Source organism: Sceloporus undulatus, chromosome 1, assembly GCF_019175285.1.
Source record: "Sceloporus undulatus isolate JIND9_A2432 ecotype Alabama chromosome 1, SceUnd_v1.1, whole genome shotgun sequence".
Taxonomy (NCBI): Eukaryota; Metazoa; Chordata; class Lepidosauria; order Squamata; family Phrynosomatidae; genus Sceloporus; species Sceloporus undulatus.
In genome coordinates, this window is record NC_056522.1 from 331,960,975 (window position 1) to 331,976,727 (window position 15,753).

Below are 15,753 nucleotides of genomic sequence, written 5' to 3' on the forward strand. Positions count from 1 at the left end.
ACAGGGAAGTCCACATTTCTGCCATCTGTGCCTATGGAATAATGCCCAAAGTGGGCCTCCATTGTTGGGATAATGCCTAAGAAAGATGCATTTATTATTAACATTTTTAAAAATCATCCAATTTTTCGCTGTCTCGCCATTTTAAAAAAATGTGTCCTACATTTGAAAATGTTGTCCTAGATTATTAAATTGATTTAGTTTTTTGCTCTGCCCCCCCCCCCGCCCCCCCCGGTGTTCCTGGGGGACACCAACCTGGCCCCCGGCTTTTAACAAGGGTTGCCTACCCTGTGTTAGGCCTCTGTCTGCGTCTCACTGTTTAATCTGCAGTCTTGGTTGTGGAATATGGGAATGCAAGAGTTGATAGTTTTGGCTTGATCCATCCATGTCTAAAATAAAGAAAATGTACGCTTGCAAAATTTTAGGCGTTTAGCGCATCCCCTGTTTTTTAAATAGCTGACGTTGAACTTTTTGAGTAATCAGGACTTTGACATTTTTGTCCTTTTTTGAAGCCTGCCTTGGGTCCCATGTCAGGAAAATGGTGTGGCCATTATCTAATGTGGGTGGTTTAAAAATGATACAGAAGAAGTGCTTTAAGAACTGACAGCCCATTTAAAAATTAGTGGTTTACATTTATTTGTGCTCTTCGTGCTCCTTAAGCCCCTCTGGAAGGCCCTTCACCTTTCAGTAACTATCTGGTCTCTTCACAGAGGAGCCATGAACTGAAGCTGCTAACAATGACCACAAACCATTTTGTGGGATTTCAAAGTGTCTCCTTGAGATGGGGTTAAAGCTATTGCAAGCTTGTGGGGAAAGAGGCCCTCCAGTGCTTGCTGAGAAACCCTGGAACGGTGACTGAATGACAATTGTGAAGTCTTATACTCGATGTTGGAGCGCTTTATGTACAAGGTTTATTTATTACAACATTTATTACGCATAACCACATTGATACTTACACTCACGATTTGTTTCTGTTTACCTGCACGACTATATATAGAGCTTGCCTTGTGAAGAATTGATCAAGGTATGTCTAAAGCTACATACAATTGCTTTTGTCTCGCTGAGAACGGCCATTATAATAACATGAAGGCAGCCATTTTGTAATTAATGCTTTAACATGGGTGGGAGCTACTATCTATAATCTAAGTGAATCTCGATGAAATTAAATTTTCTGACTAAAGACATTACTCATGTAAAAAGAGTACATAAAGGAGTGTTCCTTTTTACTAACTTCCTGACATAATTGGGTGTCTTACTCACATAACTGGACTATACGTTGCAGATACGGTTGCCATAAGTCAGGACCTCCAAAGCGGGACAAATGTAGGACAAAATTTTAAAATGTAGGACACTTTTTCTTTTTAAATGGAGGACACGCAGAAAAAATTGGTGATTTTTTAAAAAATGTTAATATAAATGTGGAGGGGGCCCGGCCTGTCAGGAGGGGAGGGGGCCAGGCGGGGAAGGAATCCTCCCTCAGGGAGGCTTTCTTTCCCCGCCTGGGCTCTGTTCTCAGTGGCGGAGCCCAGGCGGGAAAAGAAGTCTGGCCTCGGCGAGGCTTCTTTCCCTCCCTCGGCTCCGGAGGAGCCAAAGAGGGGAGGGATGACCCCCCACCAGAGGAGAGAGGCCTACACAGGCCTCTCTCTTTCCCCCGCCACCGCTGTTGCAGACTTTGCAATGAAGCCCGGGGGCGGGGGAAATCCCGGGGGCTGGGGCAACCCAGGGCGGGACCGTGCGGACCCGCCCAAAACCGGGAAAGTCCCGCCCACAGGCAGGATATGGCAACCCTAGTTGCAGATGGTGATATTATGGTTGCTATTTGAAGAACTATCTAAAGAGAAAAGGTGTGAGAACATCCTTGTATCTAACATGCTTGGACTCAGCCAGGGACTGGCTCAATCTGCACCATGTCATCACTCATAGCAAGATAGCAACTGGGTGGCAGACAGATGATTTTACAATTTAGATAGAATGCCTCATGATTATTTAATAGCTCTGTTAAGAAATTTGCCCTTAGATAGTTCCATGCTTAGCTAACTTCATCCTTGAGAACATGCATCTGATGAAGCCTCCTTTGTGGCAGAGGAAGGCAAGAGTTTCACTACCCTTTAAAATTTAAAATTCGTGGCTTCCTCCAACCATAACAGGAGGCTCTTCCTGCTTATACAGTGCTCCCTCGGGTTACGAAATTAATTCGTTCCGCCGCGGCGTTCGTAACCCGATGCATTTCGCAAGCCGAAAAGGGCTTTCCGTTAGCGCTGGCAAGCCGCGCGTTTGAATTTCGCGCCGAAAAAAATTTCGTAACCCGAAAAAACCTTCGTATCCCGGAACAGTTTTTTCCTATGGAACTTTTTCGTATCCCGGAAATTTCGTAACGCGACGAATTCGTATCCCGGGGTACCACTGTATTTGGCTGCGAGTAAACCTGCATGTATGGCTGTGCCTAGAGACAGGGGTCTGTATCCCCAGGCCAAAAGGCCTATGCCCGCCCCAGTCTGGTATCATCCTGTACAGATGGTGAAGGCCAGTAATTCCAGTCTGGGATTGGCCAGTCTGGATGCCAATCTGACAATCCTGGACTGATCTCCAGGGGCTTTAGCACAGTTCAAAAAGACCTGCTATTTGCTGTGGAGTTTTGTGAAAATGCCACAATAAACATCCTGCACTCACCTTATTTGCTGCTGCTGTAGTGTCTTCTCAGAAATCTCCTGCCACAACCCCAGTTGTCAGAAGAGGGTGCCTGGATATATGAGGGTACCCAGCTGCCCTGTTTCTGACCTCACAGCTTTGGTGGAGACCTTCTGAGAAGACACAATGATGGAGGCATGTAAGGGTGGGGGGGGTACTTGTGGCAATGGTGTGCATTCATATGTGTGAACACCCACCTGTCGCCACACCAGCCTGGGGATTGGCCCAGGTTGAAACCAGGGGCAGGATATCACAGGTTTAGCCCATTCTATCCTACCTGTCTGCTCAAGCCCAGAGAGCACCACAGGAACATTGTATACGTGAGTGTGTTATTTAATGTATTTAATTATATTATGCATTGTGTATATATTTAAACTGGGGAAAAATAGCTGTTAAAATTACTGTATATTCTGGCATATAAGATGACTTTTTAACCCATGAAAATCTTCAAAGTTTACACCGGGTTAAGCCCGGCTTGCTCCTACCTTCCCAGGCCCAGGCCTCCGCAGAGGCCGCAAGGGAGCTCCACGGCCGGTGCGATCGCCGCTGCCCTGCTCCCTCCTTGGATTTGGAAGAGGGGTAGTCTTATAAAGCGAGTATATCCGAAACTATATTTTAATAAGAAAAGTTGGGGGTCGTCTTATACGCCCAGTCGTCTTATACGCCAGAAAATGCGGTACATCTTAAAGAAGCAAATTATATAGTTTAAGTAGGCATTGTTTGAAGATACATTCTGAGTGCTAGTTGTTGGGGAACACAGATAGGAAAGTGTTACTGAGCTTTTGTCCTAGTTGTGGTATCGTCACCAAGCCACTAATATGAGTAGAATCTTTGATCTCATCTCTCACAGTTTTTTTTTTATCCTTATTTGTTTTGTTTAATTCATTTCAGGGGTTCCCAGCCTGGAGTTTCAGGGGATGCAACAAAGAGCAGCTTATGTCTCTGAGTGACGAGTCATGAGTCATTGCTCATTTTTTTCTGTATAAATTAGAATCTAATTTCCAAGTTTGGATTTGCATTTTATGCATTGAGTTAAAAGCTTATTTTTAAGTTCAATTTGTTCACCTGCAATATTGTATGTGGTTCAATTTGTGTTTCAAAAATTAGAAATTAATTCTTAATCTTCCAATGTGATACTACTTTTGTAAAGGGTGCAAACATTAATCAAACATTTCCAAGAGGTGTGGGGCATAGAAAAGGTTAGGAACCACTGATTTATTTGTTAGATTTGAATCCCACTCTTCCTTCCAGAAGCTCAGTATGATATAAAAAGGTTTATTTCATTTTCTTTACAACAATCTGCGCAGTAAGTTAAACTAAATATAAACTTTCCCAAAATGGCCCAGCAAGATCCATCACTAGGTGAGGATTAGATTGTGTGATAATTAATAGTTAATTATATTTGAGCAGCATCATAGACACTTGTGACAGAATAGTTCCAGTTCTCCCTCTTACCTTTATGGTGTTAAAAATTACCATATATATTCCTTTCTAAGTCGACCTCACATATAAGTCAGTGGCAGGTTTTTTGGGCCAAAATTACTGATTTTGATTTTACCTGTGGATTAGTTGGAAACCTAAATGAAGCACCAATCCCCCTACTCTGCCCACTGTGGCAGGGAACACTGCTGTCACCACCACCATTTTCCTTCCTAGGCATGTCAAGGCTGCTGGAGAGAGTAAAGGAGGTCCTCACCTTCTGCCACTCAGAGAAGGAGACGGTTCCTAAGTTGTTTGTTCCAATGCTTAATAGAGTGGGCCTTTGGTATCTGCTGGGGTTTGGTTCTAGGACCCCCTATGGATACCAAAATCTGTGGGTGCTCAAGTCCCATTATATACAAAAAGTGAAGTCCCTTATATAAAAGTGGCAAAATGAAGGTTTGTGGACACACACACACACACAGAGAGAGAGAGAGAGAGAGCACAATTCCTTCTCTCCACATCACCCAACTTTATTAAGACAGCTTTGCAGTCCCAAGAAGCTACTCCTTTTCTCCTCAAATGAGGGCTCAGGCAGTGTGTGTGTGCGCGAGGAATCAACTCCTGTCTCGATGTTGCAGTGGCTGCTTGGGTTGGTCCCTTGTTTGGGTTGGTCTCATTATTGCTCTCTTCTTCCTTCTTCTCTTCTCCTCTCCTCACCCACCAGTTTCACCTGTGTCCTTATCCCTCACAACCAGTTTAGTAAATGGAGAGGAGAAAACAAAGCCTCTTATTTAGATCAGCAGGGCCAAGTTGTGCCAGCAGCGTTTTTGGCTAGTAGTCTGTGACAGGGAACAGGGGGCTTTAAAGCTCTAAGCTCTTGCCATAGTCCATTCTAGGGAAGCCTCCTGTAACAGAAGCACCCAATCACCCCTCTATGGAAACAGTGGCTCTTTGGGCTTTCCCTGCTGCAGGGGGAGAGTTGGAGGATGTTTCTTTTAGGAAGCCCCCTAGCAGAGAAAGCCCAAAAATCCATTGCTCCCATTTTTTCAAGCAGTATAGCCATCTTGACACATGTATAAGTTGATCCAGGGTTTTGGGGTCAATTTCATGTATAAAATTTTAGATTTATAGATCAGTATGTGTAGTAATAGAAACACAGTAGCTTGGTATTATGACACACACTTCCTGGCCTTTTCGTAAGCCCAAGTAAATGAACCTAAAAAGCTTGCCAGTAAGTATTTTCAAAGTACGCATCTTCACCTTTTTCTGCTTTACATCTTTCAGTAGATGGTATTGTTGATGGCACATTAATGCAGGGGGGGGGGGCTTTCTATTTTGTAGCCTTTCAGTTTTCTGCAGAACATCATTCTTCTGCAGTAACACTGGCTCCTTGATTTCCTCCCACATGCCTGCTTAACATATCTCCTTGGTGGAATTTGCAGGATGGGGAAAGCTTCTGTGTTTGAAAATATCTGCTGTAATTTATATGCTAGTACAATAATTTGGTAGCTAATAATAATAATGATAGGATTTATTTATATGCCGCCCAGTCACTGGGAATCCGGGTGGCTTACAACAGAGGGGATAATAGACGGTTCCCTGCCCTCAGGCTTACAATCTAAAAAGACACGACACAAAAGGAGAAGGGAATGGTGGGAGGGGATCAGGTCCAGCATTTTTCTCTCCCTCTGAGGCCTGGACCAAGGCATTCTTTGACAGCAGCTTCCATCTTTTTGCTAGTTAGTTGGAATGATCTGTGTAGCTTCATTCATAAGCATTATTCATCTGGCCACCACAATCCTAGTCTGAGAATGTTTGTCCCTAACCTTAGAGCCAGTTCATGAGAACAGTTTATTTTATGATCCTTTCACATAATTAGAATTTCTGATTTATTCCTTTTCAGTTTTGAACTCTTGAAAAGATATTTAGAGCAGATAAGGAACATGATCAAATTTTTTCTGATGGTAAACAAACAAGGCCAAACAAGGCTCTCCCGTTATTATGAATACATGGACCTTCATAAACGGACAACACTGGAAACTGAAGTAATCAAGCGCTGCCTTTCCCGTTCAAAGGAGCAAGTATGTCTTTTATTCTTGTGTAAATATTTTAGGGCTAAGCTACATGTGATAGTGGCAAATCTTTGTTTTAAACTTGGGTCTGCTACAGTCACATGTAAATGTGAAATCTTTATGTGTGCTTGGATGTGATTAAAGTACAAGAGAAGTATGTGCAGATGAACCTACTATGCAATCACTAGCTTTTTCCTCGCCATCCAGCAATTTGTCACAGACAGGTTCTCTTCCCACATCAGAATCTGACTAGGGGAAAATTGACATTGGGAGGAATTAATTTACTGTGCATGGGAGGGCGGGGCAGGGGAGAGAAAATATTTTATCTAGTGATAAACTTTCAGCTCAATTACTCAATGAGCAGATATGTATCAGCAAATACATGCAACATGGGTCAATGAATATGCTTCACTTTTCCTTTGTGTCTTTCTACAGTGTTCCTTCATTGAGTACAAAGATTTTAAACTGGTATATAGGCAATATGCTGCTCTTTTCATAGTGGTTGGAATTAATGAGACTGAGGTATGTATTCTCTTCTTACCTATCTGTGTGCATATGCACAGTACTTTCATTCTTCTGTTGTCTTATGAATAAAAAGCTCAACATGTTTTGGCCTTATCATCAATTGGCCTTCTTCGGGGGGTATTTAGTTCTGAGAAACTTCTGGAGTTGCAGTCTGCACTCTATCAAAGTGGACCTTCTAATGCTCAGGAGGACCACTTGTATAGAGAGTGCAGACTACAACTCCAGAAATCTCTGTGAATTGACTAACCCCCTGAAGAAGGCCAATTGGTAATGACTGAAATGTGTTGGGCTTTTTAAGAAATAAAAGTTTTTGAACCATCACACGGGGTGATGTGGGACTTTCTCTCCTTTCATTCTTTCACTGTGAATATGTGCTTTCCAGTTTTTTGTTCTATTCCATATTTTGATCAAAACAACCCATCTCCACCAGAGAGAAACACTTTCTCATGCATCTAATAAAAAAGACTTTTGTCTGTAATAGCTGATGCTGCAGTTTGTTAAGGATTAGCTGTTTGAATACAATAGTAGTTACTTTCTATCACTAGACATCTATTTTCAAAAAGCCTAACCCTACAAACTTCATCCTGAGCCAAAACATTAATGTCCACATATCTCTTGCAACTATTTCTTTTGTAATGGTATTATTTGTGATAACATTAGTTTTCAATGTGTTAGCCTTTGCACATATTTTTCTAGTACAACAAATCTTAGAGCCTAAGGAAGGAGTTAGGGACACCTACCGTCTCCTTAACTAATGGGTGCAGACAGTGGGGGGGGGGGGGGAGTTTATGGCATTGCTGGATTGCAAAGCTCTATCTTCTCTTGACCTCTTGTGCATGCACAGGGGAACTGAATTATGAAAGAATTTCCAGAGTGGGGAAAAGCAAGAATAGACCCACAGTATTCAGCAGTCAGATGTTGTGGACAAACACATTGGAGTACGTAAAGGGCTGCAGGCTTCCAACTCCGTTTCTAAGGATTCCGCTTTTTTTTTTCCTTCTAAAAGCTTTAAATAGATCTGTAAGTGTTAATAAAAATGCAAATTAAATTTTTGCAGATATGTTCACTGGTTTTTGTTTTTTTGTGTGATGTTTTTTCAACTGAATTTCAGAATGAAATGGCTGTATATGAACTGATTCATAATTTTATAGAAGTTTTGGACAAGTATTTCAGCAGAGTGGTAAGTATGTCGGCCAGCCAAATACAAGTCCTTCTCTTTTTCAGAAAGTTTTGGTAAAAACAATTATACTTTTGTATAATTGAAAAACAAGTATCGTTTTTGTGTGTGGAGAGCACAACCCTTTTGAAACTGATGACTGTGAACATTTTGTTGCGCATTAGAATGCCTCTTTCTTAGTTTATGATTTTGTTGCTCTGCTTTCATCATTAGATGTAAGCCAGTACAGCTGAGCATCAGTGTGGTCTGATCAGTTCTGGAATGCATGTTCACATGGATTACCATTTAAGCAAGAATTCTATATGCTCATTGTTGGGAGAATGCTTCTGTATCTAATGCAGCCAAGACACAGAAAGGAACAGATTTTACATGGATGAAGTCTTCATGTTTACACTACAGTGGTTAAATCACCAACCTCACTTAATTAAGTCATAAAAAGAAAAACCAATCCGCACCAGCACTGCTGATTCAAATATCATTATGGACAACAGTGGAGTGTGCTAAATAAATAGTCAGCAGTGTCAGCTTAGGATGGTGCTCCTTCTCTTTTTGACAGAAGAAGGGAACAGGTATTCCATCACATACACTCTACAACTTCCATAGAGACAGTAGGCCTTGCAAATAAAATCTTAACTGAGGAGTTGTACAAACAGCCCTGAAGAGGTGGGCTCCAGCCTCCCCTTCTTCAGCTGGATTAGGGCCACGGCAGCTGCACGCCACGCCCCTGATCTGGCCTTTCCAGGGGGTGAAAAGGAGCTGCAAAAAGTGGCTCCTTTTGTGTCCTGGAAAGGGTGCAATAGCAGCAGTGCCATGGCTATACAGTACTCATTGAGCGCTGCATCATATGGATGCAGCGCCGGAGTAGTGCCATGATGCCATGCACTGTGTGGAGCAGTGCATGGAATCATGGCACCCTGGGCAGAGCCAGGACATGTGTCTTGGAGATGCTACGCCCCGACTCCACCCCCCAGCTGGCCAAAAGTGCTGGTCTGTACAGGGCCTGAGAAACTGCATGGAGCTTCAGGCTTTAAATGCAGAGTCCTAGAACGAGTCACCAAACACAGTACACTTTTGTTTAAACAGGAACCCATTAACCTGTGCATGGAAGCAAGATCATTGTGTGTAATGTTAGAAGCAATTATAAAATGTTCTATGTTAAATGCTCAGATGGCCCATATATATACATATATATATATCACTGAATGCGTATGGAATTCTGAATTTATAGCTGCCTTGAAAATGAGGGGCAATCTGAGCAAAAGTTGAGAAAGTGAAAGGTAACTCTCTCCTAATTTTCAGATGCTTCCATTGGGACACCTGGGGAAGTTCTGTATCTGAGTGTAAGCTTTGTGAATGTTGTTAGGTAAATATAGCACTTTGAAAGAATGCTTGAAACTAAAAATACCAAGATGACAAAGTGTTACCCTAGTAAAAAGCACATGTTCATTTCTTAAGAGTTTGTTCTTCCCTCCTCGGTTACTTGGGTCACTGCCATATATGATGTGTTAATTTAGCATAGAAAATTGCTTCCATGTTTGTGGTTTTTACCAGTAAATATCTAGCAGTTCTGCGCAGAGCCAGCCCTTTGCAGTGGGACATTGTTATTTGTTGACTACTTATTTTTACCAATGATTGTTTCAGAAATAGACATGTGACATCTGCTGAATGTGCTATAACCACAAACCAACCAAAAGCAAGTGTAATAAGAAAGTTCCTGAAATAAAGCATGCAGATTTTCAGATAAAAATACATATGGTGCCTCTTTCCATGGTAACACTTTCCCCAATTCTCATATGTCTGTTTGACTATGATAGTCCCAGCACATAGTGGCCCAGTGCACTTCACATGGCTACTTTTAGCATTGCATTGCTATGTAACAGGCCAACATAAATGTATTGAGCACCATTGTCCCAAATTATGGTCCTTGGCTGAGCGAAGCATTTGCTGGATTTTCTTCGTCGGTTTGTAAACCATTTGAAGGTTGTGCTTCCTCACCACTTTGCCTATTCCCTCTGTGACTCCTTTGATGTATGGTAAAAGTACCTTCCCTTTGGGTGGCTGCTTGTCTTCACTTCTCTGGGTTTTCCTGGGCCTGGCAGCCCTTCTGATGTCTGAGCTGAAATAACCATCCGGGCTCTACAGGTTAATGGTTATTCCAGCTCAGATATCAGAAGAGCTGCCAGGCCCAGGAAAACCCAGAGAAGTGAAGACAAGCAGCCATCAAAACTTGCAAGCAATAGCTGATGATATCATCAACCAAACCAAATGAGAAGCACTCGATATGATTTCATTGGAGGCTTCACATCTCTTTATAGTTTATCCTCATCATAATAGTAGGCATAGTAAACAAGCAGACTGCGATTATCCAATGGGCTTGCTTTATAACAAAGAGCTGTCCTGAAAACCATTGCAAATGATGTATGGTAAACGGTGTGCTCTCTCAAGCTGAAAAATGGTATATAGATGAACTTGAATAATTGTTTGTGAAGTGAAATAATATCTGTCCTGTGCTCTTTCTGAAACTGTCTTTTTTTGCTTTTTATCATTCTAGAGCGAATTAGATGTATCCTTTTTGGTTCAATTAGACTAAACTCTTCATGTTCATGCTAGTTGGAATATAATGGAATTAAAGTGGTGCCATACTTTGGTACCTGTGATGGAGTATGAAGACTGAAAATTAGATGCATCTGAATAGTAACAGTGGGAAAGTCAATTGTAAAGTTCACAAGTGTGTTGCACAAGGGAAAACATGCCATGTTTATAGATGTTGGGATGATCTTCGTTTTCATTTTATGTGCATATTAATATGGGAGAAGAGATGTGTTTAACAGGTTTATTCCATATTATATTTGTTCATAAGATAGCTTCTTCCCATAATTGAACCCCCGTCTTACATTCTGTCCTGTTTGGAGGTGCATTCGGTGGGAGCACATGAATAAGTATTATTGGTAGGTGCACCAGGTTGTGAATTCTCTTCAGGAGATTTTTAACTAGTTCCTTCTGTCTTGAGTTTTAGTTCTGTTTCACTGTAACTTTAATCAGCTTACATGCCCTGTTATAGTGGTATATTTTAAAACTTACCCCATTGTTATTTTTGCTCATTTGTTATGTAGTTTGTTCAATATTTTGGTTTATGGCTTAATTAATTTGTTTAATTTGTTTCTCTTTTAGTGGCAGAGTACGTTCTATATTGAGGTGTCCCTCCCACTAGCTCTGAAAGGCAGGTATTATGGCCAAAAGATTTACATCTCAAATGCCATTTTCAAATTTCCTTTCCTTTATTTCCCCCCCCCCCCGCCCCGCAACCTTTGATATTTTTCTTTTTATACTTTCCTAATCTCTTCTCCCTCCTATATTTGAAAACCCCTTCTCTCTTGCCCATTCCATAGACATATAAAGGGAGTGTTGGGAGTGTTGTATTGTATTTTGTAATTGTTTTGTATTTGTTTTTGTTTTTTATTGGTTCTAATATGGAAGTTGCCTGCCTTGTTGTACTCTTTAAAATCTGCAGAATTCCAGCTTTTTTGGAAATGGAAGCACTGAGCATAGTATTTGAAGCTAGAGAATTAGAGGGCGATATTTTCAACACTCTCCTGATTCCATGGTAAATAGTTGTTTGTTTAGGTAAGCAAATTGTGCAATGAAATGGAGGCTCCATAGCAGCTGATTTAAGATTCCTTTTACAATAGCAGCTTACTAGGAATTAGTCTTCTGCTAACTGAGAGGACATATGAAATAGAATGCTTCCAATATTGTAACTGTAACAAAACTAAAGCCACGTGCCTTTATAAATGGCTTGGATTTCAACCTCTCCTCTTGTAGTTGGAAATCCAAAGTGTTGCTAGTTGGCACTTCAGTATATTTGATGAGTCCTACCTTTGTACATGGCAGAGTGGGTGGAATTGTATTAAGCTCTGGAAAACAACTGCAGTAGGTGCTGATTTCTGAGAGAGATGAATCATTTTTATAAAGATGATTACAAAAACGACAGTTGAAATTTATCACAGCAATTTTGCGTGGCAAACTTATCACAGCAATTTTACGTGATCTAAAGTGGGAGTAGTTAAAAATACATTGATGTACCATAGTTCAGATTGGTTTTCTGCTGTAACAGGAATTCAGCTTTATAAGGAAAATTTATTTGGGTAAGAACCTAGAGAACAGTTATTGCCATGAAGGTTACAGCAACGTGCTCTGATATATCAAGCATGAATGGCCATCTAGGCTACAATCATATGTACATGTACCTGAAAGTAAGGCCCATTGAACACATTGGGACTGACCTCTTTATAAACACCCATAAGCTGCCATTACCATGTCACAGCACATCGTTTTCAGGGAAGAGCTTGAAAAAATTTACTTTTGTATTAGTTCTGGAATATCCTAATCAGCATGGCCAAGATGTGCTGGCTGTGGGATTCTAGGGGATATAATCCAAGAGTAAAATTACAGGATTTAGCATTGAAAGATATCTTACAATTGATTTAGAGCTACACATTGGGGTGAAAATAGTCTGCATCATATCCAGCTTTTGCTGTCTTAATTTGAGCATTAACTTACATCATTATTGCAAACATGTAAAACCCATTCATGTGCATATATATCAGAGATATTTCCTGATTGAAGCAAATGGTTTCAGTGACTAAAATAGCCATTTGATTCATTAGGAAGAGGTTATGCAGCATCTGGCTATGTGATACACCAAAAAATAGTAAGTGTACAAATCATGTTTGTATCCTGTATTGTGAAATACACACACACACACATATATACAGAGAGAGAGAGAAATGAGAGAGTGTATGAGAGAGTGCTAAACTATACGTGAGTCTTATTTCCTCTAATACCATTTGGGTCTAGTGGTTAATGCCAGATGTAAACCTGAGATCAAATTTCAAAGTGACTTTACACTGAGTGGGATTTGAGCAAATCAGATTCAGGTTACCATCTGCAAAAAGGAAGTAGTAATAATGTATTCTACTGGCTTCTCAAAAACAAAAACCCAAAGTAAGTGGCTTATATAAAGTGCAGTTCATTATAGCCAGTTCCAGTCTGGTGGTACCATAACCTTAGTGCAAAGATATCTCCTTAATTCACCATGAATTGTTTGCTGCATGATAAAATTTTGCCTAAAAATTAGCATAACTGTTAGATTTTTTTGCTTTGTTTTTGAGTTGGGCAGAGCAGATGTTGTTTGTGGAGGAGTGGCATGATTGAATAAGAAGTCTTTCAAAAGCCAGTGCAGCCCCTAAAAGGGCCAAACAGTTACTCTGACCTTTTGCCAAGAGCAACATGGGCAAGTGAGGAAGGAATGGACTGAATGGAAAGGGACTGGCTGTGAACTGCAGTCACTTGATTCCCAATAGCAGATGAAGTACTTGCTGGTGGAATGAAGAGCAGCTAGTTGTGGAATGCTGCCCAACAGGGTGTGCCTACCTTGTATCTCACTGGGAGAAAGAGGAAACCTCTTTGGGCTTCCTATCATGTCATCAGCCTCCAGCTATCTCCACATAATCTTTTAAAAACACTTGACTGTAAGATGGAATGTGCATGACATCAAATGCCAAACCAGGAAAACAAACATCAGATTTTGAAGTGTAGTTCTCTCTCTCCTTCTGTTTTTGAGGTTTGTTAGGTCTTTTTATAAAAGGACTAGACAGGTTTGTTTTGGGTTTTTTGAGCAATAATAGCAGCAATTAATACAGAATGCATGCTAGGTATGGGACAGCTGAATTGGCACTGAAATATGTGACCTCTTTACAACTTGGTGTTTTTTTTTATGACAGAGAAGCACCTTTGCTTTGACTTAATGTACCAAATACTCATTTGGTGCATAAAAAATAAAATGAGCAGCGTAGTTCTATATAAAGGAGTCAGCATGTTGTAGTAGTTTGAGTGCTGATTCTCTGTTCAGCTATGGAAATGCACTGAGTGACCTTGGGCCACTTACATTCTCTCAGCCTTTGTGGAAGGCAATGGCAAACCTCCTCATAATAAATCTTGCCGAGAAAATCCTAGGGTGCTATAAGTCAGAATCAAATTGAAGGCACATAACGAGAAGTTATAAATAAGGCTCAGTTCTCAAGTACTTGGGATGTCATAGAATCATAGTGTTGGAAGGAGCCTCATGGCCCACCTAGTCTAACCCCCTGTTCAGTGAAGGTTCTCCAGCTAAAGTATCCCCTACTCTCTAAAGGAAACTCTAGGAAATTGATTCCATTCCCAAACTGCCCTTACTGTGTAATGTTCAACTGAAATCTACTCTCCTGTAACTTTAGACCAATAGATCTGGTCCTACCCACTGGGGACAGCCGAAAACAGGCCTGCTTCCTCCTATCTGTGACAGCTGTTGAGGTATTTAAAGAATGAAATCATGTCACCCCCTCAGTCTTCCCTTCACCAAAGTGAACATACCCAACTCCTTCAACCCTTCTTCACATGTTTTATTCTCCATACCTCTTATAATCCTTGTTGCTCTTCTCTGAACCTGCCCTGATGTCTATATCCTTGAAACAAGGCACCCAGAATGGAATGCAGTACTCCAGATGAGGTCTGACCGTGCAGAATATACTTCCCTCAGCTTGGAAACTATGGGCCCAAACAGATAGGCCAAAATAAAGCTGCTGCAGGTCACTTTGGACGTATGCTATTGAAATGATGCATGCATCCTAAGAGGCCAGAAGCCATGCCAAAGCCAGGACTGGAGTGCAGCTTTGGTGCAGCTTCTGGCCTCTTAAGATGCGTGTGTCATTTAAACAGCATACCTCCAAAGTGACCCGAAGCAGTTTTATTTTGGCCTGTCTGTTCAAGCCCTATGTTTCTATTAATACAGGCTAAAATAGCATTCACCTTTTTTGCTGCAGCATCACAGCTAGCTCCTGTTTTTGTTACACAGTTGTTTTTCAAGACATTCCCGGAAAGAATATTAGATATGTACATTATCAGTTGAGCATCTAACATTGTTGAGAGCGAATATTCTGTCAACACAGATGACACCTCATTTCCACCTGTAATTGGATTGCCTCATGTTTTCTCCCCAGAGAACCCTGGGAACTATAGGGTTCAGGGAAAACAAGGGGCTGGGGAACTGTTTGCTTCATTCTATATTGACCTGAGTCCTGTTTAGGCATTCTGTTATCCATATTAACTAAACATAAAAGGGGACTGTGGTAAGCCATGCCACAACCCTCATTGCTATCCATTGTCCAGTGGTTTGCAGAGAAGAGCATTTGCTATGTGTTCTTCCTGAAAGAACCCTGATTTTCCAGGGTTCCCAGTTATGGCCCCTGTGGTCTCTTTCAACTCTATGATTCTATCCATAAGTAACTTTTCTCGTTAGTATAAAAAGGAGGAAGTGGGAAGTGGGGAAAAGAAGCAACGTGACAGCACTCTAACTGGTTTTTATTTTAATGGCTATAAACCCACTTCTTTGGATGCAGTATGGAGTGACTTCCCTGCAGTGTTACTCACATTATATGGATAATGAGAAGATAATGGATAATGACAAGAATTAGTGCACACCCAAGCTGGTCATGTAAATTGCTAACAGAATGCCTGAATAAGGTTTTAGTATCAAGGATATGTTCACTGAGTACTAACTGAGTAATTATTTTTCTAATAGCATTTTCCCTTTGGAAAAAGAAAAACAAATAAGAGGACATTATTTTTTCTTAATAATAACTGCCTTGACCAGATCAGTGCAATTATAAAAGGAATTATGCATGTCACCATAATGTAACATGAGGGATCTAAGCTTACTGTTCTAATATACTAGAATCCATTTTAATTCACTGATTGTTATATAGCATTATTGTCTTCTATGAAATGTGAGTGAATTATAATTTTTGCATAGTTACTGAAAAGTTTCAATTGGTC

The 15,753-nt window shown here is 40.8% G+C and overlaps 1 protein-coding gene across 3 annotated transcripts in view; it reads left to right on the forward strand.

The window, feature by feature from the left end:
- AP4S1 (adaptor related protein complex 4 subunit sigma 1) overlaps positions 1-15,753 on the forward strand; it is a 28,159-nt gene that overhangs the window by 11,949 nt on the left and 457 nt on the right. For 2 of the 3 annotated variants that reach the window (XM_042444562.1, XM_042444567.1), the window contains 4 exons: positions 6,011-6,188; positions 6,615-6,701; positions 7,816-7,884; positions 10,433-10,444. In XM_042444562.1, the coding sequence (XP_042300496.1) occupies positions 6,051-6,188; positions 6,615-6,701; positions 7,816-7,884; positions 10,433-10,444 (306 nt within the window). In that variant the 5' untranslated portion in view covers positions 6,011-6,050. Of the gene's footprint in view, positions 1-1,000; positions 1,022-6,010; positions 6,189-6,614; positions 6,702-7,815; positions 7,885-10,432; positions 10,445-15,753 lie in introns of those variants that run through there. The other variant, XM_042444572.1, reaches the window with a different exon arrangement.